At 37.8% G+C, this 22,918-nt stretch overlaps 1 protein-coding gene across 7 annotated transcripts in view; it reads left to right on the forward strand.

Annotated features, from left to right (window-relative positions):
- Positions 1–22,918, forward strand: part of EVI5 (ecotropic viral integration site 5) — a 271,308-nt gene that overhangs the window by 206,027 nt on the left and 42,363 nt on the right. For all 7 annotated transcript variants that reach the window (XM_033200700.1, XM_033200699.1, XM_033200704.1 and 4 more), the window contains one exon: positions 6,695–6,790. In XM_033200700.1, coding sequence (XP_033056591.1) covers positions 6,695–6,790 — 96 coding nt within the window. The remainder of the gene's footprint in view (positions 1–6,694; positions 6,791–22,918) is intronic.

The raw sequence follows: 22,918 nt of genomic DNA on the forward strand, positions 1-22,918 counted from the left end.
GGACACTGTTTGAAAACAGAAAGCTATAAAAATACTTAGAAAAAAATCTTAAACATTAGATAATTGAATGAACTGTCCCAGAACTAAAATTAAATTTATATCCACTTAGAATATAGTAGTTCATTGCTATGTCTTTTGGTATTGTAAATATAGTTATCCTGTTTTAACTTTTAAAGAGGATCCTAAAAGGCTTGAATTGACATGTTTAAATGAGAGCATAAAATGTAGAACATAAAAATCACAGACTTTTGATAAATGATTATTTATATATTTTAATTTATTAAATAGCATTTAGGACATCTCACTTTTTACTTCTGTTTTTGCAATGTCAGCTATATTTTCTTAAGGCAGACTGTTGAATCAGAATATCCCATGCAGAGCTTTCTAACTGGTCTGTCACACTGGTGTGCCACTAATGTGTGACAAATATGCTGAGATAGTAATTTTCTTGTCCAGGGGTTACTGCCATAGCCTGGAGCTGCTTAATCACCCTTTCTCTTTCCTCAGTTTATCTAGTGTGCCTTAAAAGTTGTTTGTTTTCTGAGTGCGTGTGCATGTGTTTATGTATGTGTGCCTCACCATGGAAATAATGACTTGATGGTCATCGTAATCCAACTTTTTGTTTGTTAAAGTTTTGTTTGTTAAAGTTTGTTAAAGAAACCCAACATTAAGCTTTATTAAATTTTATTTAAATCTAAATAAGACGACTATATAATTGGATTTAATAAAACAATGTAGTTTTCCTTTTTGAAATTCCATCTTTTTTCCACAGTGAATGGAAGTTCAAGAAACACTTTTAAAGTTAAAAATATTCCATCTGTTTTATCGTAAAGTTTCTTAGCTTCTCTGTTTTATCCATCTTTTTTGTTGTAAAATGTCTTAGCTTCCCTGTTTTTCATCAAATGCTATCTTTCCTCCAAAGAAATCAAAGTGCTATTACAAAGTTTTTAGCTAAACCCTACTAAGACCCACCTTTGGAAAAAACATCTTTGGAGTCACTTGGTAGCTTTTTGTATAACGAATTTAATGATTCTTGTTTTACCAGAATTTTTTTTCCTTGCAAGTTTCTCTGGAGGAAAGAATTGGTATTAATTATTGTTACTAGTCATTCTATTGCCTTTCAAACCTAAAGTCTTTCTGCATTCTTGAACTTCTCTCTTACAATGTTAGAGTTTATCTTGGCCTTTGTCATCTTCTTTGCCCTTAAAATGTTATATTATCCCACATATTATTGCCAAGAGATGTCCAAAATCCTCAAGAACTTTACCTTTATTAAGGACCAGATTCAAAGATACTTTTCTCCAAGTTGGATTCCATATTGCAAACATCTAACCTTTCTATCTCATCCAGATGGGTTTCTTCCTAGTAGTGGATTTCATTTTTCATCTAATCAACCAAGGGAGTGAGTATGACCTCATACCAAAATTAGCCCCCCCCACCCCCACTTCCACCAAAAAAAACCACCACCACCAACAACAACAACAAAAACACCTAAAAGGACAGCTGAGCATATGTATCCAAATGAGTGATTCTTATCAAATTAGTCCCCTTTGGAAGTATATCAGTTTACTCAGATGCTTACTCAGAAACTTCTCCTGTCACATACGGGATTTGGAGAATACCTCCTGTGAGAATAATGATTTTGTTTCTTTTATATGAATGAGCTATTCTTCCTCATGTTCCCATCCCCCTTATTTCTACATTCTTCCTTCCTGTTTCACTCACTCTCTTATTCTCTGTTTGATGTCATCCTTTCCCACTTTGAGGGTATACAGACAGAACTGAGAATGGAGTAAGTCCAGAGCCAAGGAAAATCTTAGGGTGAGATAGTTATGAAGCAGACTGAATTTTAATGGTTAGTTTATCTTTCTTATATTACTCTTTCGTTCCTATTCTGTGCCTTTGAATTTTTTTTTTTTTTTTTTTTTTTTTTGAGATGGAGCCCCCCTCTGTCGCCAGGCTGGAGTGCAGTGGCACAATCTTAGCTCACTGCAACGTCCACCTCCGGGATTCAAGCGATTCTCCTGCCTCAGCCTCCTGAGTAGCTGGGATTACAGGCGCCCGCCACCATGCCTGGCTAATTTTTGTATTTTTAGTAGAGATGGGGTTTCACCAAGTTGGCCAGGATGGTCTCGATCTCTTGACCTCATGATCCGCCTGCCTTGGCCTCCCAAAGAGCTGGGATTACAGGCATGAACCACCGCGCTTGGCCTAAAATATTTCATTTTAAAAATGGGTGATTAAAAATAAGAGGCAGGCATAAGCACATGTAAATGGTATTGGACAGCGTGTGTGTTTAATATGAGTCTTTAGCTTAGGGCCATTAATGCAAGTAGCTGTAGCATTTCATCTTCAATTCTTTATATATTGTAGTTCCCATTTAAATTATCAGAGGCTAAAATAAACATTAAAGTAAATGCATAGACTTTTGTAACAAATCCAAGAAAGCAAATTTGCTTGGTTCTTTGCATAAATCTGTATCTGCTTTATTGTTTCTCATGTTCAGAATGCTATAAATTAAGGTGAAAAATGTATTGACCATCTCTATGACTCTTAGGCAGCCAATTCATTCAGACTTTCATTTACGTTTCCTCATCTATAAAGTAGGAATAATAATATTCCATGTCACACAGGGTCATTGTGATGATTACACATAAGTAGCTTAGAAAATTCCTGGCACATTATAAGTGCCAGTATTTCTCCACCAGAGCTCCACAAGAGAATTAAACTCTACAGAAAATGGTTTGAGTAAACTACATTGAACCCTGAACAACACGGGGATTAAGGGTGCTGATCCCTGCCAGTGAAAAATCTATGTATAACTTTTGCCTCCCCCAAAACTTAACTACTAAGAGCTTACTTTTGACTAGAAGCCTTATTGATAACATAAACAGTTGATGAACACATTTTGTATGTTACATGCATTATAGACTGTATTCTTAAAATAAGCTAGAAAAAAAATGTTATTAAGAAAATCATAAGGAAGAGAAAATATTATTAAATGGAAGTGGATCATGGCGACAGTCTTCATTCTTATCTTCACATTGATTAGGACTAGGAGGAAGAGAAGGGGTTGTCTTGCTGTCTCAGGGTGACAGAGGCAGACGAAAGTCCACATATTTGTGGACCTGCATAGTTCAAAGCTGTGTTATGGGTCAACTGTGTTTTCTCAGTTCTTCCAAGGATAGTACGTGGTGCTACTCTAGATGCACAGGCATTAAATCATACACATACAATGGTGCTTTAGACATTAGGGCTTAATCCTTTGGAAATCTCAAATGAGAAGGGCTTATAAGTGTTATAACTGTGTAATATATAATAGCTATTATTTTGATTGCAAGTGGCAAAAATCTGTAATTTTTTTTTCTTTTAAGATAAGTTTTCACTCTGTCTCCCAGGCTGGAGTGCAGTGACATGAACACAACTCACTGCAGCCTCAACCTCCAGACTCAAGCAATCCTCCCGCCTTACTCTTCCTGGTACCTGGGACCACAGGTGCCCATCACCATGCCCAGCTAATTTTTTTTAATGTTTTTGTAGAGACTGGGTCTTGCCATGTTGCCCAGGCTGGTTTTGAACTCCTGGGCTCAAGCAGTCCTCCCACCTTGGCCTCTCAAAGTGCAGGAATACAGTCATAAGCCACCACACCCAGCCAGAAATTTATATTTAAACTGGTTTAAATAATAGGGGGACTTTATTGTTCCATGTAAATGAGAAAACAGAGAAGGCCTCAGAGATGATTTGATTAGGACTCTGACTTAGTATCTCTGCTATTCTGTTAGTTCAGCCTTTTCTCTGGCAGTTGGGTTAAACTAGTATTTCTAACCAAATTTTCAAAAGAAGAATATATATTTTTCCTAAATATGGGCTTATGGCTAAAAAGCATAAGGTGTATTATGTGTATATTTTAGAAGTCTAACATATTTGGAATATAGTAATTGTTAAATAAGACAGTTTTGGCTTAGATAACTGTATCTGATATTAGTATGTGTCAATATGCAGTTACGCATTGCTTCATAACTAGAATATGTTCTGAGAAATTCATCCTTAGGCAATGTCATCAGTGTGTGAATCAGAGTGTACTTAGACAAACCCAGATGGTATAGCCTACTACTCACCTAAGCTATATGGTATAGCCTATTTCTCCTAGGCTACAAACCTATACAGCATGTTACTCAACTGAAAACTGTAGGCAGTTGTAAGACAAAGGTCAGGAGTTGTGTATGTAAACATAGAGGTATAGTAAAAATATGATATAAAAGATTTAAAATGCTATGCCTGTGTAGAGCATGGTACCATGAATGGAGCTTGCAGGATTGAAAGTTGCTTTGGGTGAGTCAGTGAGTGAATGTGAAGGGCTATGACATTACTGCACAGTACTGTAGACTTTATAAACACAGTACAGTTAATCTATACTATAAATTTATTTTCTTAATTTTTCTTCCTTCAATAATAAATTAACTTTAGCTTAGTGTAACTTTTTCACTTTATAAACTTAATTTCTTTTAACTTTCTGAGTCTTAATAATACTTAGTTTAAATATATAGCTGTACAAAAATATCTTCTTTCTTTATATCTTTATTCTATAAGCTATTTTTTTTTTTAACTCTTTAAACTTTTTTATTAAAAACTTAGGCACGTGGCTGGGCACGGTGGCTCACGCCTCTAATCCCAGCACTTTGGGGGGCCAAGGCAGGTGGATCCCTTGAGGCCAGGAGTTTGAGACCAGACTGGCCAATGTGGTGAAACCCTGTCTCTACTAATAATACAAAAATTAGCCAGGCGTAGTGGCATGCGTCTGTAGTCCCAGCTACTCAGGAGGCTGAGGCACGAGAATCACTTGAACTTGGGAGGTGGAGGTTGCAGTGAGCCGAGATTGTGCCATTGCACTCCAGCCTGGACAGAGGGGGACTCTGTCTCACAAAAAACAACAACAACAAAAACAGGCATAAACACACCATTCTATACTTACGTAGGGTCAGGATCATCAGTATCACTGTCTTCTACCTCTACATCTTGTCCAACTGGAATATCTTCAGGGGCAATAATATTACACATGGAGCTGTCATTTCCTAAGAGAACAATGCTTTCTTCTGGAATATCTCTTGTAGGACCAGGCTGAGGCTTACAGTTAATTTTTCTTGTATAAGTAAAAAGAGTGCACTAAAATAATAAAAAATATAGTACATTAAATACATAAATCTGTAACATAGTCATTTATTATTATCAATTATCCACTGTGCATAATTGTATATGCTATACTTTTATACAACTGGCTGCACAGTAGATTTATTTACACCAGCACCACCACAAACACATGAGTAATGTTTTTTACTCTGACATTGTACAACTACAATGTCACTAGGCATTACGAATTTCTTATTATAATCTTATGGGACTGTCATCATGTATTCCTTCTGTCATTGACCAAAAAATCATTATGTGGAACATGACTGCATAAGAAAAAAATGTCAAGCCTATAGAAGCTGTAGTTGTGCTTTTATATCTATGCCAATATTAATTACACTAAACCACGTCAGCAGGCCATATTCTAGTAAAAGGTTTTTAAGACAGATTGCCAAAAGAAAGAGAACAAAGCAAAATAAACAAAAAACAGGGAATAGGAATAAGTTGATGAAAGGAGTTGAAGAACAAACTAAGGGTAGTTAGGGAGGCAGAGGTTGCAGTGAGCAAAAATCGCGCCATTGCACTCCAGTCTGGATGGCAGCAAAACTCCATCTCAAAAAAACAAAAACAAAAAAAACTCTTTATCTGAAAAATAATTTGTTTGTCTTCAGGTGGTATAAGAAAAAGTGCCTCTCTTTACCTATCTATATTCCTAGAAAATAGTCCCAATGCTCACCTGAAACAAACTCTTAGGATCAGAAGCAGCTTTTAATCAGCTATATCTAGGACTTCCAGTCCACACTGAGAGCTAATTAAACAGAGGAGACTCAAAGCTGTCCTCCCCTTTGTAGAGTGATTTGGACAACTTTTTCTTTTTTTTCCCCCTTTTCTGTTCCCCAAGCAAAAGCAGATTCCCAAGAATGAAAGAATATGGGAAGCTTGCCATCTTCTTGACTAAGTATTGAATCCCTTACGGTATGAATAGAGAATCGTCTGCCCTCAAAATGACTAGATAAATTACTTTGAAATTCTAGGGTAATTTTTTCATCAGTAGACCCATTCAATTACTGATTTCTGAGACTCCTTCAAAAGATATATTTTATAAATTATATTTATTGTAAATAACCTTTATTAAGCATTTTGAAAGAAATAATCACACCTGAGGTCGGAAGTTTGAGACCAGCCTGACCAACATGGAGAAACCCTGTCTCGACTAAAAATGCAAAATTAGCCAGGCGTGGTGGCACATGCCTGTTAATCCCAGCTACTTGGGAGGCTGAGGCAGGAGAATCGCTTGAATCTGGGAAGCGGAGGTTGCGGTGAGCCAAGATGGCACCATTGCACTCCATCCAGCCTGGGCAACAAGAGCGAAACTCTGTCTCTAAGTGAATAAATAAGTAACAGCATAGCTCACTGTGAATTGTTTGTCAGAGGTAGTTTGAGAATGGATTTGTTCAGAATTCAGGTGATTAAAGGGTATGTGCCTATGCTTTTCCTATACCTTGAAATATTTGAGTACATGCTGTGAAAAATTGCCTCCTGTTTTTGTTGTTTTGCCACAAAACAGAAAGAAGAAGGAAAGCTTCAAGGACAGCTTAACAAGTCTGATTCTAACCAGTATATTAGGGAACTGAAAGATCAGATAGCAGAGCTGAATCATGAGGTAAGTGATAAATTTTGATATTCACATATTTCTTTCTTCCTTCCTCTGTATTGTAACAACACTTTATTACTGGTTATAAGACTGACACTTGTGTGCTGAATATCTTCTGTGAATTATTGGTTATAATTAATAATATTTTTGAAAATTGTCTTTTTAGCAAGCATCTTCTGTTCTAATATGGGGGATTTATTTCCCCTTAACCTCATTAGCATGACCTAGAATGATCAATTAATATTTTCATGGCAAATATTTTATTTTTTTTTTGTGGTGTAAAACCTCTTGATAGTTTGCATAGATGTCAAAGTTACTTCAACTAAATTACAATTGTGCTTATACCTATAGAATAGATTTGTGGTATTTACCGTTGCATGCAGAGGGAAGTCTTTTTACTCTAGTCTTCTTTTCCCCCTCATGGTGGTATTACTGAGATTGCAAAAAAGGATACTTGCTTAATATCAGTTAACAGATTTCTTAGTATCGGAATGCTTTTTAAACTGGCACTACCTTGAATCTGTGAGATTCAACTCACAAAATTTTTGGTTTTACTAAGTACTATACTGAGTAATTTAAAGTATTTAAACTAATATGTTTTGATTAGAGAGAGATGTTAATGTGGCTCGAGGTCAATTTTCTTGTCCTTTATTGTTTTCTATTTTAATGATAGTATTTGGCTAAACACGAATGGAATACCATATTTCTTGTTTTGAATTATTTATAAAATAATGTTTATTCACAGTAATGAGATTTGAGAAGGTAGTATAGCTTTCATTTGTTTAAAAAGAAGAAGAAAGAGAAAGAAAAAAAAAAAAAAGAAAACTCATTTTGACCACTAAGTGAATTTAAACCTCAAAGGAAAAAGTTTAGACATTACCCTTTCCTGGTATTACACCCTTCAGTTAAAGTCTGTATGTTTTGGGTAATACCTCCTGGGGTAGTCAGTCTAAGAGTTAATTCTAAATGAAGAAGAAATAAAACATAAACAGAACAGTAAGTCTTAGATGTGGCTCAGTTTTATTTGTTTTGAAATTTGGGGAATCATTCCTGTAAATATTAATTTTCAGCCATGATAATGTTTGAGGGATTCAGGATCTTACATATAATCTTTACCTATTTGTGTGTATTTATTATCATATTTTTAAATCGATAGCCATAGCATGAAAGAACAAGTTACAAATAAGTGTGTTCTAGAAATCTTTATTCTTTTGAGAACCCTAGGAAATACTTATGTTCAAAAGGTGTTCTCAAAGGAAATTGTGATTAAAATAAAGCAACCTCCCATTTAAAATTTTGAGGTCTCATGATAAGGAAGCTTTAGTGTTGCTGAAACTTACATATAGATTGACTTTATTTCTAAAACTAGTGTAAAAATCAGTCAACAAACATTAATTTTCCCTGTCATATGCTTTGACTAAAAATCATGATATTCTGGCCGGGTGTGGTGGCTCATGCTTGTAATCCCAGCACTTTGGGAGGCTGAAGCAAGTGGATCACTTGCGGTCAGGAGTTTGAGACCAGCCTATCCAACATGGTGAAACCCCATCTCTACTAAAAATACAAAAATCGCCAGGCATGGTGGTGTGTGCCTGTAACCCCAGCTACTGAGGAGGCTGAGGCAGAAGAATCACTTGAACCTGTGAGGTGAGGTTGGAGTGAGCTGAGATCATGCCACTGCACTCCAGGCAACAGAGTGAGACTCCAATTGATCGATTGATCAATAGATAGATAGATAGATAGGATGGATTGGAAAAGTGGACGGACGGATAGATAGATAGGTAGGTAGATAGATTAGATAGATAGATAGATAGATAGATAGATAGACTGCCAGAAAATAACTCACATGAACTTTAACTTTGATGTCAGTTTTTTACGTGTAGCCTAAGAAAGCAGTCTTACCTTATACAAACATGAAAAGAAAATCAACAGGGTAGAATTGTCTACTGTGAAAATTAAAAGCTAGGTTGTGCAGATTTAAAGAGTGGAAATCAAACAAACTGCATCTTTTTAAAAAAAAAAAAACTTGAAAGCATTTTTATTTATTAATACGCTTCCTTGTTGCAGATAGAATTAAGGAAATTTGCAACCTCTACAAAATAATAAACTACAATTTTGGGAGCAAAAGGAAAGAAAAAAACTGTAGAAATATAATATGGAAGCATGAATAAGACCATTATAAAAATGCTTACCATAAAAATATCTCTTTCCTATAAGTGGGCCTCAGATTTGGCTCTAAGGCTTTTAGCAGCCAACATAAAACCTGGTCACTTAAACATTTCAGAGTGTCTATATTATGAAAACAGACCAATTAGCTAGAAGAGCCACATCTATTCCTGATACTAAGATTAAATAACAAGTTCTCCATTGCTTCCTCACAAAGGAGACCTAGTGTGAGTTCCCTGGTTATTATCCTTAACATTTGAATGGCTTCATAATCATAAAAGTTAAATAAAGAACAGAAACTTAAAAAAAAAAGCTTTTGTAGGCTGAGTGCAGTGGCTCATGCCTGCAATCCCAGCACTTTGGGAGACCAAGGTTGGAGGGTCACTTGAGCCCAGGAGTTCAAGACCAGCCCAAGCTTGAAAAAAAAAACGCCAGGCCTGGCGGCATGCACCTGTAGCCCCAGCTACTCCAATGGCCGAGGCGGGAGGATCAGTTGAACCCAGGAAGTCAAGGCTGTAGTGAACCATGATCACACCACTGCACTCCAGCCTGGGTGTCAAAGCGAGACCCTGTCTCAAAAAAAAAGGTTTTGTGTAGCAGCATAACATGCAGAGACGTGTCCAAGTCAAAAGTTTATAGCTCAGTAAATTATCACAAAATGATCACACTCATGTAGGTATCATCCAGGCCCAAGAAATAGACCCCAGAGCCCTGTTCATACTCTTTCAGCCCGTACTGCCTCCCTTCTACTCAAAGGTAACCGTGATCTCAGACTTCTAATACAGTCGTTTTAACTTTTTGAACTTTATATAAATGGCTTCTTGCAGTATGTGTTCTTTTGTGTCTTCCTGCTTTTGCTCAACATTGTTTGTGAGATTTTACTTTGTCATTTTAAAATGTAGCTGTAGGTTGTTCATTTTCATCACTGTGTAATTTTCCTTTGTATAAATATACCATGATTTATTTATCTATTATGTTGGTGAACATTTAGATTATTTCCAGTTGGTCTGTTAAGAACATTGCTTTAAGTGATTTATGCCAGTTTATACTGTCTATAAGCAGTGAAGAAAGTTCTTGCTGTTCTACGTCTTCATCAACATGTGGAATTGTCAGTCTTATTTTAGCCATTCTGTGACTATGAAGAGATTTCTCATTATGGTTTGAATGTGCATTTCCCTGATTGTTAATGAGATTGAGTACTTTTCCCCCAGTATATGGAACAACATTGGCATGTACTGGGTACTTTGTGAAAATGTTTCTAATGAAAAAATGATGTTTGTGAAAGGTTTTGCAGATGAGGTCACATATAAATTGCATGGGAATGCCAAGAAGCTGCTTTTTTTTTTTTGGATGGAGTCTTGCTCTGTCTCCCACGCTGGAGTGCAGTGGCATGATCTTGGCTTACTGCAACCTCTGCCTCCTGGATTCAAGCAATTCTCCTGCCTCAGCCTCCTGAGTAGCTAGGGTTACAGGCACGCACCACGATGCCTGGCTAATTTTTGTATTTTTTTAGTAGAGATGGAGTTTCACCATGTTGACCAGGCTGGTCTCGAACTCCTGACCTTGTGATCCGCCTGCCTCTGCCTCCCAGAGTGCTGGGATTACAGGCGTGAGCCACCATGCCCATCCAGAAGCCTCTTAATATGTGAAAATCAGTGGAAAGAGCATTCCAGACAGAAGAAACAACTAGCCCAAAGACCTTAGAAGAAAATGAAATGGTCATTTTGAGAAACAATACTAGTGTGGCTGGAGTATAGTGAAGGGTAGGAAAATGGTATAAGATAAAATTAGAGAGGCAGGTGAGGTCAGATTATTTACAATTGGTCCTCTGTATCCATGGGTTTTGCATCAGTGGATTCAACCAACCTTGGATCAAAAACATTTTTTAAAAACTATTGCATCTGTAGCTGTACTGAACATCTGCAAATTGTTTTCCTTATTATTATTCCCTAAACAATACAGTATAACAGTTTATATTGCATTAACATTGTATTAGGTATTATAAGTAAGCTAGAGATGATTTGAAGTATACAGGAAGTCAGGCATAGATTATATGCAAATATGCCATTTTATATCAGGGACTTGAGCATCCATGGATTTTAGTATCCTTGAGATATCCTGGACCCAATCTCCCACAGATACCGAGGGACAACTGTGTAGTGCTTTGTAAACCAGGGTGTGTAGTGGAAAGCTTTTGAATGTTTGTTGTTGTTAGGGGTTTTTTTGGTTAGGGTTGTTTAGGTTTTTTTGTTTTGTTTTTTGTTTTTGTTTTTGTTTTTGTTTTTGTTTTTGTTTTTGTTTTTGTTTTAGAAATGGGGGTCTCACTATATTGCTCAGGCTGGCCTCTAACTCCTGGGCTCAAGTGATCCTTCCACCTTAACTTACCGAGTAGCTGGGACTACAGAGCTGCACCACCATGCCTGCCTTCTTTGGATGGTTTCATACAGAAAATTTTATAATTTCATTTACTCTGCCTGCTGTACAGTGAACTGATTGTAGAAGAGAAAGAGTGAGAAGAGGGAAATTCATGAGGAGTCTGTCACAATGGTCCAGATAAGATCAAACATGGCTTAGAAGGATGGAAGAAGTGGAAATGTAATGTGGCTGTGTTAGAAGTATGTTTATCTCATAAGGAAAAATATTCATTGGCTCCAGAGAGTTTTGGCTTGAGTAATTGAGTGAATGGTTGGTTGGTGCCATTGACCAATATAGAGAAAGGTAAACAAGAGCTCTATTTTTATTCTAAGGTTTGTAGTAAGGTTGAGAGTCCTATTAAACATTCAAATGAAGGTATCAGATAGGCAGTGGCTATGTGAGTGTGAAATTCTGAAGAGAGGTCAGGGCTAAAAATAGGTGTAGCCCTCACTGGCATATAAATGGCATTCATATATAAAAAGAAGGGTGTCCAGGAGCAAGTTCTGAAGTTCTCCCAGCCTTTAAGGTCAAGAGAGCCAGGAGAACCAAAACCACCAGGGAGATAGGCGGGAGAGTGTGAAGACACAGGAGTCCCTGAAGGAGGAAGGGATCATTTCAGTGTAGTTATTTACATTTTAAACTTCTCAGATCCTTTTGAAGAATAAACTTATTAAGACAGATTTCTTGGCTGGGCATGGAGGCTCACGCTTATAATCCCAGCACTTGGGGAGGCCGAAGCAGGTGGCCAACATGGAGAAACCCTGTCTCTACAAAAAAAAAAAAAAAAAGCAAAAATTAGCTGGGTGTGGTGGTGTGCACCTGTAGTCCCAGCTACTTGGGAAGCTGAGGTGGGAGAATTGCTTGAGCCTGGGAGCCAGAGGTTGCAGTGAGCAGAGATCACACCACTGTACTTCAGCCTGGGCGACACAGTGAGACCCTGTCTCAAGAAAAAAAAAAAAAAAAGATTTCTTCGGAATTTTTTATGATTTGTCAAAGAACAATGGATGATTTAAGAAAGAACTTGAAAGGAGAAATGTTCTATTGCTAAATACTACTGAAACACCCTTCCTGAAGAAATTAGAGAAACAGCCAGGCATGGTGGCTCATGCCTGTTATTCCAGCACTCTGAGAGGCTGAGGCAGGCAGATCATCTAAGGTCAGGAGTTTGAGACCAGTCTGGCCAACATGGCTAAACCCCGTCTCTACTAAAAATAAATAAATAAATAATACAAAAATTAGCAGGACATGGTGGTGCGTGCCTGTAACCCCAGCTACTCAGGAAGCTGAAGCACGAGAATGGCTTAAACCTGGGAGACAGAGGTTGCAGTAAGCCAAGATCACACCACTGCACTCCAGCCTGGGCCACAGAGACTCTGTCTCAAAACAAAACAAAACAAAACAAAAAACCAGAAAAAGAAAAAAAGAGAAATGTAAGCTATTTCAAGACAAAGCTGGGAAAAAGAAAAAGAACTATTTTGGTATGCTGTAAACAACATACAACTCAGGTAGATAAAACCTACTTACTTTCTAGGAATAATCATTCTATTGGTTTCTACTGGTTTTCTGTCATCCTGTCTTTTTTGTTGGGAAAGGCAATTTTTCTAAGTTAAATTACGTGTCACAGGAATCTTTTTTTAAGTAGGTGATTAGGAATTTGAGTAAATAAAAAGAAATCTAAATAAAGCCCTTACTGAGGTTTGATTCAGAAAATGTTTATATAAACAGGAATGGTAGTGTGGGCCTTGTAGTTCTAGTTACTTGGGAGACTGAGGCAGGAGGATTGCTCTGAACCCAGGAGTTTGAGGTTGCAGTGAGCTAAGATCATGCCACTACACTCCAGCCTGGGTGGCAGTGAGACCCTAACTCTAGAAAAAAATAAAAATGTAAGAAAAAAATTATGTGACTATTCCTTAAGTTTTTAAATTCTGATATCTGTTTATATAAACCTGAGCTATGGATTTAATTAAATATATATCAAAAAGTATTTTAATGTCCTAGACATTCTTAATATAGTTTTTAATACGTATACTCATTTTGTTATTAAACTGGAATGTTTTAAATAAGGAATTTTAACAATCAGATGACAATACAGTAAGTCCTCAACATTGTCAATAGGTTCTTGGAAACGGAGACTCCAAAGTAAAAGACATATAACATGTCCATGAATAATGTCGTTTTGTTTATAATCATGAGGGGAAAAAATTGGTTTCTGTGTACGTCCTCTCACTTAAAATGACACTTTCCAAGAACCTGTGGAAAACTTTAAGTGAGAATTTAACTATATGCCCTTTTATATTTCTTTGGATTTTTTTTTTTCCTTATGCTTGTATTTTTCTATTTAAAGCGGTGGCTCACTCCTGTAATCCCAACACTTTGGGAGGCCGAAGTGGGTGAATCACAAGGTCAGGAGTTCAAGACCATCCTGGCCAACATGGTGAAACCCCGTCTCTACTAAAAATACAAAAATTAGCCAGGCATGGTGGTGCACACCTATAATCTCAGCTACTCGGGAGGCTGAGGCAGGAGAATCACTTGAACCCAGGAGACGGAGGTTGCAGTGAGCCAAGATCACACCACTGCACCCCAGGCTGGGTGACAGAGCAAGACTTCATCTCAAAAAAAAAAAAAAAAGTGGTTAATAAGACCTTTTTAAGGCTCATTCAGCACTGCTCTTCATCTAGGGATTAAAACTAAAATACTAAAGGTAGAAAAGAACTTAGTCATCTGGTTCTATAGTTGTTGGCAGCTGTTTTTTTTTTTTTTTTTTTCTTTCATACTGAATGATACTGTTTTTTGGTTTATTTTTTATTTTTATTTTTTTGAGACAGAGTCTCGTTCTGTCGCCCAGGCTGGAGTGCAGTGACCAAATCTCAGCTCACTGCAAGCTCTGCCCCCCAGGTTTACGGCATTCTCCTGCCTCAGCCTCCAGAGTAGCTGGGACTACAGGCGCCCGCCACCTCGCCCGGCTAGTTTTTTGTATTTTTTTAGTAGAGACGGGGTTTCGCTGTGTTAGCCGGGATGGTCTCGATCTCCTGACCTCGTGATCCGCCCGTCTCGGCCTCCCAAAGTGCTGAGATTACAGGCTTGAGCCACCGCGCCTGGCCTGTTTTTTGGTTTATTTAACTTCATGCTTATTCCTTTTCTTTTTTTTTTTTTTTTTTTGAGACAAGAATTTCACTCTGCGCAATCTCGACTCACTGCAACCTCTGCCTCCTGGGTTCAAGCGATTCTCCTGCCTCAGCCTCCTAAGTAGCTGGGACTATAGGCACATGCCATCACACCTGGTTAATTTTTTGTATTTTAGCAGACACAGGGTTTCACCATGTTGCCTTGGCTGTTCTTGAACTCCTGAGCTCAGGCAGTCTGCGCGCCTCGGCCTCCCAAAGTGCTTATTCTTATTTCTGTTTCTACCAGTCTTTATTTCCTTTTAGGTACTACAAAGCTCCAAGTATGTTACCTAGTTTACAGAGTAGTACTCAAGAACAGAATTGACATTCTTACCATAAAACTCCATTGATAACAGTAGTCTACTTATAGAAACAGAAATAAGAATTAAAAACAGTGCTATCTCTTTGTACTGATGAGTGAATTTTAACTTTTAAGAAAATGTTAATGTTTAAGAAAAACTTCAGTGTATGGAGTTACAAGCTATCCTGCATATTTTTATAATAGAAAGTATTAGTTTTCCCAGTGTGGCAGCTTCTTAATAAAAGAAATTATTCCCTTAAATTTGTTCTTTCTCTAAACAGAGCAGTGTAAAGTAGCATGCAGAAGTTTCAGGATCTCATACAACCAAGTAAATAGGTTTTTTATCCCCCTACCCAAAAGGTCCCATGTAGATGATGAAAGATTGTATTTGCCATTCTGTGAAAATTGCTTTAAGCCTATTAAATACATACACTACTTTTTAATCTTACAGCCTCCATTTATATTTTAAAAACCCATTCTTTTCTTTCTTTATTTTTTCTGGAGACAGGGTCTTGCTCTGTGGCCCAGCTGGAGTGCAATGGTACCATCACTGCTCACTGCAACCTCAACCTGCTGGGCTCAAGTGATCCTCCCACCTCAGCCTCCTGAGTAGCTGGGACTACAGGTGTGCAAGATTGCACCTGATTTTTTGTTTATTTGTTTGTTTTTAAGAGACAGGGTCTCACTGTGTTGCCCAGGCTGGTCGGGAACTCCTGGGCTCAAGAGATCTCCCTGTCTCGGCCTCTGAAAATGCTGGGATTACAGGCATCAACTACTGTGCCCAGCAAAAACTGATTCTTAATGACTTATTTAAATGAGTAGCTATTACTCCTTTTCCTCTTATATGTTCTGTTTTATCTCGGATAAGCAGTTTATCTTATTTGAAGTCCATTTTAGAAATTATTATGCAGATTTTTATATTTGGAACAATATCACTATGTAAAATACTTAAAGCTGAGATTTAAGAATCATATTTTTTGAAACCAGAAGTGTTCTTAAAATTTATCTTGTTTTTCATTTGATAAATGAAGAAGCTGAGGCCCTAAGGGTTAAGGGACTTACCCAAAGTTACAAAGCTAGTTTGTAGCTGAGATGGAACTCATCATGCCTGGGCATTCTGGCTTCTGATCTACTGCATCCCACTGCCTTACCATGATCCTGCTGGCCCACTTAATGGTGACATATTAAACATAGTTAGAGTTCTATAAGCATTTGTTTAATTGAATTAAATTGAATTGCTTCTCTCAGATGAGAACCTAACATCTAGTTAGTAAAAATCTACTCGTAGCTCATAATTATTTATTTTTCTTTCTGCAGCAGCTTCTATTCCTTGTGAGACTACAGAATTTGTCCAACTTGACATTCAGATTCTGCTTCAGTTTCCATTTGGTGCTACTAGCATTGTAGCTTTTAAATATTTGATGACTTTCTGAAAACAGGCAACTGAGATTTCCTAGCCATATTTGATGTTTTGAGAAACGCAGAACATGATAAAAAAAAAAGTCAATCCAATTCATATATACCTCTTATTTAGGAAATACAAGCTTATTCAAAGACATAAATTACCTTTGCTGTTAAATGCATTCTGTTTGAAGAGTTTGAAGTTTAACTGGTGGCAAGATGTTTCCAGATTAATTTTTTTAAAACTCCAAGGCAGTATGTTTCTCCAAGTATTTCTTGCCATTTAAAAGAATGTATAATATACTGTAGTCTGGGAAAAACTGTAATAATCCCATACAGGGGCAGGGCGCGGTCGCTCACATCTGTGATGCTGGCACTGTGTGAGACCGAGGTTGGCTGATGGCATGAGCCCAGGACTTTGAGACCAACCTGGGGAATATGGCAAAACCCTCTACCAAAAAATACAAAAATTGGCAGTTCACGGTGGCTCATGCCTGTAATCCCAGCACTTTGAGAGGCCGAGGCAGAGGGATCATGAGCTCAGGAGTTCAAGAACAGCCTGACCAACATGGTGAAACCCCGTCTTTACTAAAAATACAAAAATTAGCCAGGCGTGGTGGTGCACACCTGTAATCCCAGCTGCTGGGGAGGCTGAGGCAGGAGAATCGCTTGAACACAGGAGGCGGAGGCTGCAGTGAGCCGTGATCATTCCACTGCCCTCCAGCCTGGGTGACACAGTGAGACTCCATCTCAAAAAAAAAAAAAAAGAAAGCCAGGTGTGGTGGCATGCCCCTGTAGTTCCAGCTACTTGGGAGGCTGAGGTGGGAAGATCTCTTGAGCCTGGGAGTCAGAGGTTGCAGTGAGCTGAGATTGTGCCACTGCATTCCAGCCTGGGTGACAGAGTGAAACCCTGTCTCAAAATAAATAAATAAATAATCCCACACAGGATACCTTACTTTATTCAAGACTTTCAGACCACTTTTCAGTTTTATGGTATATTCATAAAATATAATTGGTGTTCTACCCATTATGTGCATCTGTTTATCTAATTCCTGCCATGGGTAAAAAAAGAAAAATTTTTTTAAACTGTTAATGAAAACATGTGCCTCTCATGATAGTAATTTCATTGAGAAACTGGAGTTAGTTAATGAAAACATGAACACAAAGATCTAGTAGGAGAGGGGTAAGACGCTAGATAAGGAAACCACCTAGAAAAGAAAAAAACCACAATTAAAAGTCAAGTGAGGAAAAATATTAGAACTTTTAAAATGTAAGAAACCAAATAAGGAAGCATCTTAGGAATATTAACTAAGGTAGGATATGCCTCCAGAGGGTTTGTTAAGAGATTTCTAGGAAAAAATTCGAGTGAGCAACCAACTTAAAGAATACAGAATCAATGTAAAACAAGGAATTTGAATCTGGTACTCAGAGGACCAAATAAATATCTTCAGGGGATATATCACACTGGTCAAGAAACAGAACCTGGTGGAATTATAAAATCAGTCTTGAATATTAAGCTGCATTAGATGGAATTTTTTCTAAAATTGTCCTAGACACAATGAGAAGAGTAGCCCTACTCTCAAGGAACTTTTAGTTTGGTGGGGAAAAGCGGAAAAGTTAATTTGATAAAGACTATATGGTTGGCACTGATAGAGAGTACTTAATGGTTCAGAAATGTGAGACAACACAGCACTTAATTTCATTTGTTCTAGTTAATGGTCGTTATGTCCTCTCTGATGTTTAGAGTCAAGCTGAATTGTGAATTTCTTGACAGCAAAGATTACCTTATTCAGCCTTATATTTCTTAGGGTCTTTTGAAAGTCCTGGCATGGTAGTCTGAACTCATGAATTCAGTCAGTTCTCTTGGTGTTCATATTGTCCTAAATTTGGCCAATGGGAACTCTTTGAAGCTGGCTTCAGTGTCTTTTTTTTTTTCTACAGCCCTATTAGTCCTTGAACACATCTGTGTTTCCTGGCACTAGATGGCAAGTTTTTTAATAGTATTTTACATTATATTACATGAGTAGAGCTAGATTTCAAATGTAGCTGAAAAACAGAAAAACTGTTAATTAATACTTACCAGTAAATTTCTGAAGAGTTGGTCCCAACAATTACTCTTGGACAATTAGAATGGAAATATAAGTCATGAGAAACCACTTCAAGGGAAACTGGAAGTCAAGGGTCTGTGAAAAATAAAGGCAGATGGTGAGAAGCATTTTTTGAAGGAAATGGAACTATCAAGCCTGTAGTGACAGGTTTTATAGTTTTTTACAGCAATTCTTAAGCAGATTTAATTCAGTAAGGCTGAAAGAGACTTCTCTTTCTTTTAGCATTCCCAGGAAGAGACCATACTAGTAATGTACTCTTAGATCCCAGACATAAGAAAATTAAATATAAACATCTAAAACCATTTTAATTATATGTAAACTTTTAGCATGACTGTAGTATTAAGCGTATTTATCATTTGAGTAATACTAATAGGATGTGCTCAAATGTGTCATTCAACTTGATATGGGATGCTAAAATGAGCTACAGTTTTAAAATCTTGCGAACTTACTCTGGTTTCAGGGCTTGAGTGTTCATTTTTAAATGTTTTTCCATTCATTCAAAAGCTGATTATTCCTACTCTTCATCTAACTCCCACTTTTTTCTTCCATTATCGTGTCAGTACTTCTAAGCACATCCATAAAACGGAGAAGTGGGAGGGTTAGAAATTCATGCAGTTGCCAAGTGCAGTGGCTCACACCTGTAATCCCAGCACTTAGGGAGGCTAAGGCAGGTGGATCACTCAGGAGTTCAAGATCAGCCTGACCAACATGGAGAAACCCTGTCTCTACAAAAATTAGCTCTGTGTGGTGGTGCACACCTGTAGTCCCAGCTACTTGGGAGGCTGAAGTGGGAGGATCCCTTGACCCAGGAGGTCGAGGTTGCAGTGAGCCAAGATCATTCCACTGAACTTCAGCCTGGGTAGCAGAATGAGACCAAGTCTCAAAAAAAAAAAAAGAAAGAAAAGAAAAAAATTCATGCAATTTATCTGGTTCTTAATCTTAATTCTGGATTTTTTATTTTATTTTATTTTTATTTTATTTTATTTTATTTTTTTGAGATGGAGTCTTGCTCTGTCGCCCAGGCTGGAGTGCAGTGGTATGATCTCAGTTCACTGCAACTTCCGCCTCCCGGGGTTCAAGCAATTCTCCTGCCTCAGCCTCCTGAGTAGTTGGGATTACATGCGCGCGCCACCATGCCAGCTAATTTTTGTGTTTTTTTTTTTTTTTTTTTTTTTATTATACTTTAAGTTCTAGGGTACATGTGCATGACGTTTATATCATGTATAACTCCCCAATGCAATCCCTCCCTCCTCCCCCCTCCCCATGATAGGCCCCAGTGTGTGATGTTCCCCTTCCCGAGTCCAAGTGATCTCATTGTTCAGTTCCCACCTATGAGTGAGAACATGCGGTGTTTGGTTTTCTCTTCTTGTGATAGTTGCTAAGAATGATGGTTTCCAGCTGCATCCATGTCCCTACAAAGGACGCAAACTCATCCTTTTTGATGGCTGCATAGTATTCCATGGTGTATATGTGCCACATTTTCTTAATCCAGTCTGTCACAGATGGACATTTGGGTTGATTCCAAGTCTTTGCTATTGTGAATAGTGCCACAATAAACAAACGTGTGCATGTGTCTTTGTAGTAGAGTAATTTATAATCCTTTGGTATATACCCAGTAGTGGGATGGCTGGGTCATATGGTACATCTAGTTCTAGATCCTTGAGGAATCGCCATACTGTTTTCCATAATGGTTGAACTAGTTTACAATCCCACCAACAGTGTAAAAGTGTTCCTATTTCTCCACATCCTCTCCAACACCTGTTGTTTCCTGACTTCTTAATGATTGCCATTCTAACTGGTGTGAGATGGTATCTCATTGTGGTTTTGATTTGCATTTCTCTGATGGCCAGTGATGATGAGCATTTTTTCATGTGTCTGTTGGCTGTATGGATGTCTTCTTTTGAGAAATGTCTGTTCATATCCTTTCCCCACTTTTTGATGGGGTTGTTTGCTTTTTTCTTGTATATTTGTTTGAGTTCTTGGTAGATTCTGGATATTAGCCCTTTGTCAGATGAGTAGGTTGCAAATTTTTTTCCCATTCTGTAGGTTGCCTGTTCACTCTGATGGTAGTTTCTTTAGCTGTGCAAAAGCTCTTTAGTTTAATTAGATCCCATGTGTCAATTTTTGCTTTTGCTGCCGTTGCTTTTGGTGTTTTAGACATGAAGTCCTTGCCCATGCCTATGTCCTGAATGGTACTACCTAGATTTTCTTCTAGGGTTTTTATGGTATTAGGTCTAACATTTAAGTCTCTAATCCATCTTGAATTAATTTTCGTATAAGGGGTAAGGAAAGGATCCAGTTTCAGCTTTCTACTTATGGCTAGCCAATTTTCCCAGCACCATTTATTAAATAGGGAATCCTTTCCCCATTTCTTGTTTTTGTCAGGTTTGTCAAAGATCAGATGGCTGTAGATGTGTGGTATATTTCTGAGGACTCTGTTCTGTTCCATTGGTCTATATCTCTGTTGTGGTACCAGTACCATGCTGTTTTGGTTACTGTAGCCTTGTAGTATAGTTTGAAGTCAGGTAGCGTGACGCCTCCAGCTTTGTCCTTTTGACTTAGGATTGTCTTGGCAATGCGGGCTCTTTTTTGGTTCCATATGAACTTTAAAGCCGTTTTTTCCAATTCTGTGAAGAAACTCATTGGTAGCTTGATGGGGATGGCATTGAATCTATAAATCACCTTGGGCAGTATGGCCATTTTCACGATATTGATTCTTCCTATCCATGAGCATGGTATGTTCTTCCATTTGTTTGTGTCCTCTTTGATTTCACTGAGCAGTGGTTTGTAGTTCTCCTTGGAGAGGTCCTTTACATCCCTTGTAAGCTGGATTCCTAGGTATTTGATTCTCTTTGAAGCAATTGTGAATGGAAGTTGATTCCTGATTTGGCTCTCTGCTTGTCTGTTACTGGTGTATAAGAATGCTTGTGATTTTTGCACATTAATTTTGTATCCTGAGACTTTGCTGAAGTTGCTTATCAGCTTAAGCAGATTTTGGGCTGAGACAATGGGGTTTTCTAAATATACAATCATGTCATCTGCAAACAGGGACAATTTGACTTCTTCTTTTCCTAACTGGATACCCTTGATTTCTTTCTCTTGCCTGATTGCCCTAGCCAGAACTTCCAACACTATGTTGAATAGGAGTGGTGAGAGAGGGCATCCCTGTCTTGTGCCAGTTTTCAAAGGGAATTTTTCCAGTTTTTGCCCATTCAGTATGATATTCGCTGTGGGTTTGTCATAAATAGCTCTTATTATTTTGAGGTACGTTCCATCAATACCAAATTTATTGAGCGTTTTTAGCATAAAGGGCTGTTGAATTTTGTCAAAAGCCTTTTCTGCATCTATTGAGATAATCATGTGGTTCTTGTCTTTGGTTCTGTTTATATGCTGGATTACGTTTATTGATTTGCGAATGTTGAACCAGCCTTGCATCCCAGGGATGAAGCCCACTTGATCATGGTGGATAAGCTTTTTGATGTGCTGCTGAATCCGGTTTGCCAGTATTTTATTGAGGATTTTTGCATCGATGTTCATCAGGGATATTGGTCTAAAATTCTCTTTTTGTTGTGTCTCTGCCAGGCTTTGGTATCAGGATGATGTTGGCCTCATAAAAAGAGTTAGGGAGGATTCCCTCTTTTTCTATTGATTGAAATAGTTTCAGAAGGAATGGTACCAGCTCCTCCTTGTACCTCTGGTAGAATTCAGCTGTGAATCCATCTGGTCCTGGACTTTTTTTGGTGGGTAGGCTATTAATTGTTGCCTCAATTTCAGAGCCTGCTATTGGTCTATTCAGGGATTCAACTTCTTCCTGGTTTAGTCTTGGGAGAGTGTAAGTGTCCAGGAAATTATCCATTTCTTCTAGATTTTCTAGTTGATTTGCGTAGAGGTGTTTATAGTATTCTCTGATGGTAGTTTGTATTTCTGTGGGGTCGGTGGTGATATCCCCTTTATCATTTTTTATTGCGTCTATTTGATTCCTCTCTCTTTTCTTCTTTATTAGTCTAGCTAGCGGTCTGTCAATTTTGTTGATCTTTTCAAAAAACCAACTCCTGGATTCATTGATTTTTTGGAGGGTTTTTTGTGTCTCTATCTCCTTCAGTTCTGCTCTGATCTTAGTTATTTCTTGCCTTCTGCTAGCTTTTGAATGTGTTTGCTCTTGCCTCTCTAGTTCTTTTAATTGTGATGTTAGAGTGTCAATTTTAGATCTCTCCTGCTTCTCTTGTGGGCATTTAGTGCTATAAATTTCCCTCTACACACTGCTTTAAATGTGTCCCAGAGATTCTGGTATGTTGTATCTTTGTTCTCATTGGTTTCAAAGAACATCTTTATTTCTGCTTTCATTTCGTTATGTACCCAGTAGTCATTCAGGAGCAGGTTGTTCAGTTTCCATGTAGTTGAGCGGTTTGGATTGAGTTTCTTAGTCCTGAGTTCTAGTTTGATTGCACTGTGGTCTGAGAGACAGTTTGTTATAATTTCTGTTCTTGTACATTTGCTGAGGAGTGCTTTACTTCCAATTATGTGGTCAATTTTGGAATAAGTGCGATGTGGTGCTGAGAAGAATGTATATTCTGTTGAT

Source organism: Trachypithecus francoisi, unplaced genomic scaffold (assembly GCF_009764315.1).
Source record: "Trachypithecus francoisi isolate TF-2019V2 unplaced genomic scaffold, Tfra_2.0 Lachesis_group5, whole genome shotgun sequence".
Classification (NCBI taxonomy): Eukaryota; Metazoa; Chordata; class Mammalia; order Primates; family Cercopithecidae; genus Trachypithecus; species Trachypithecus francoisi.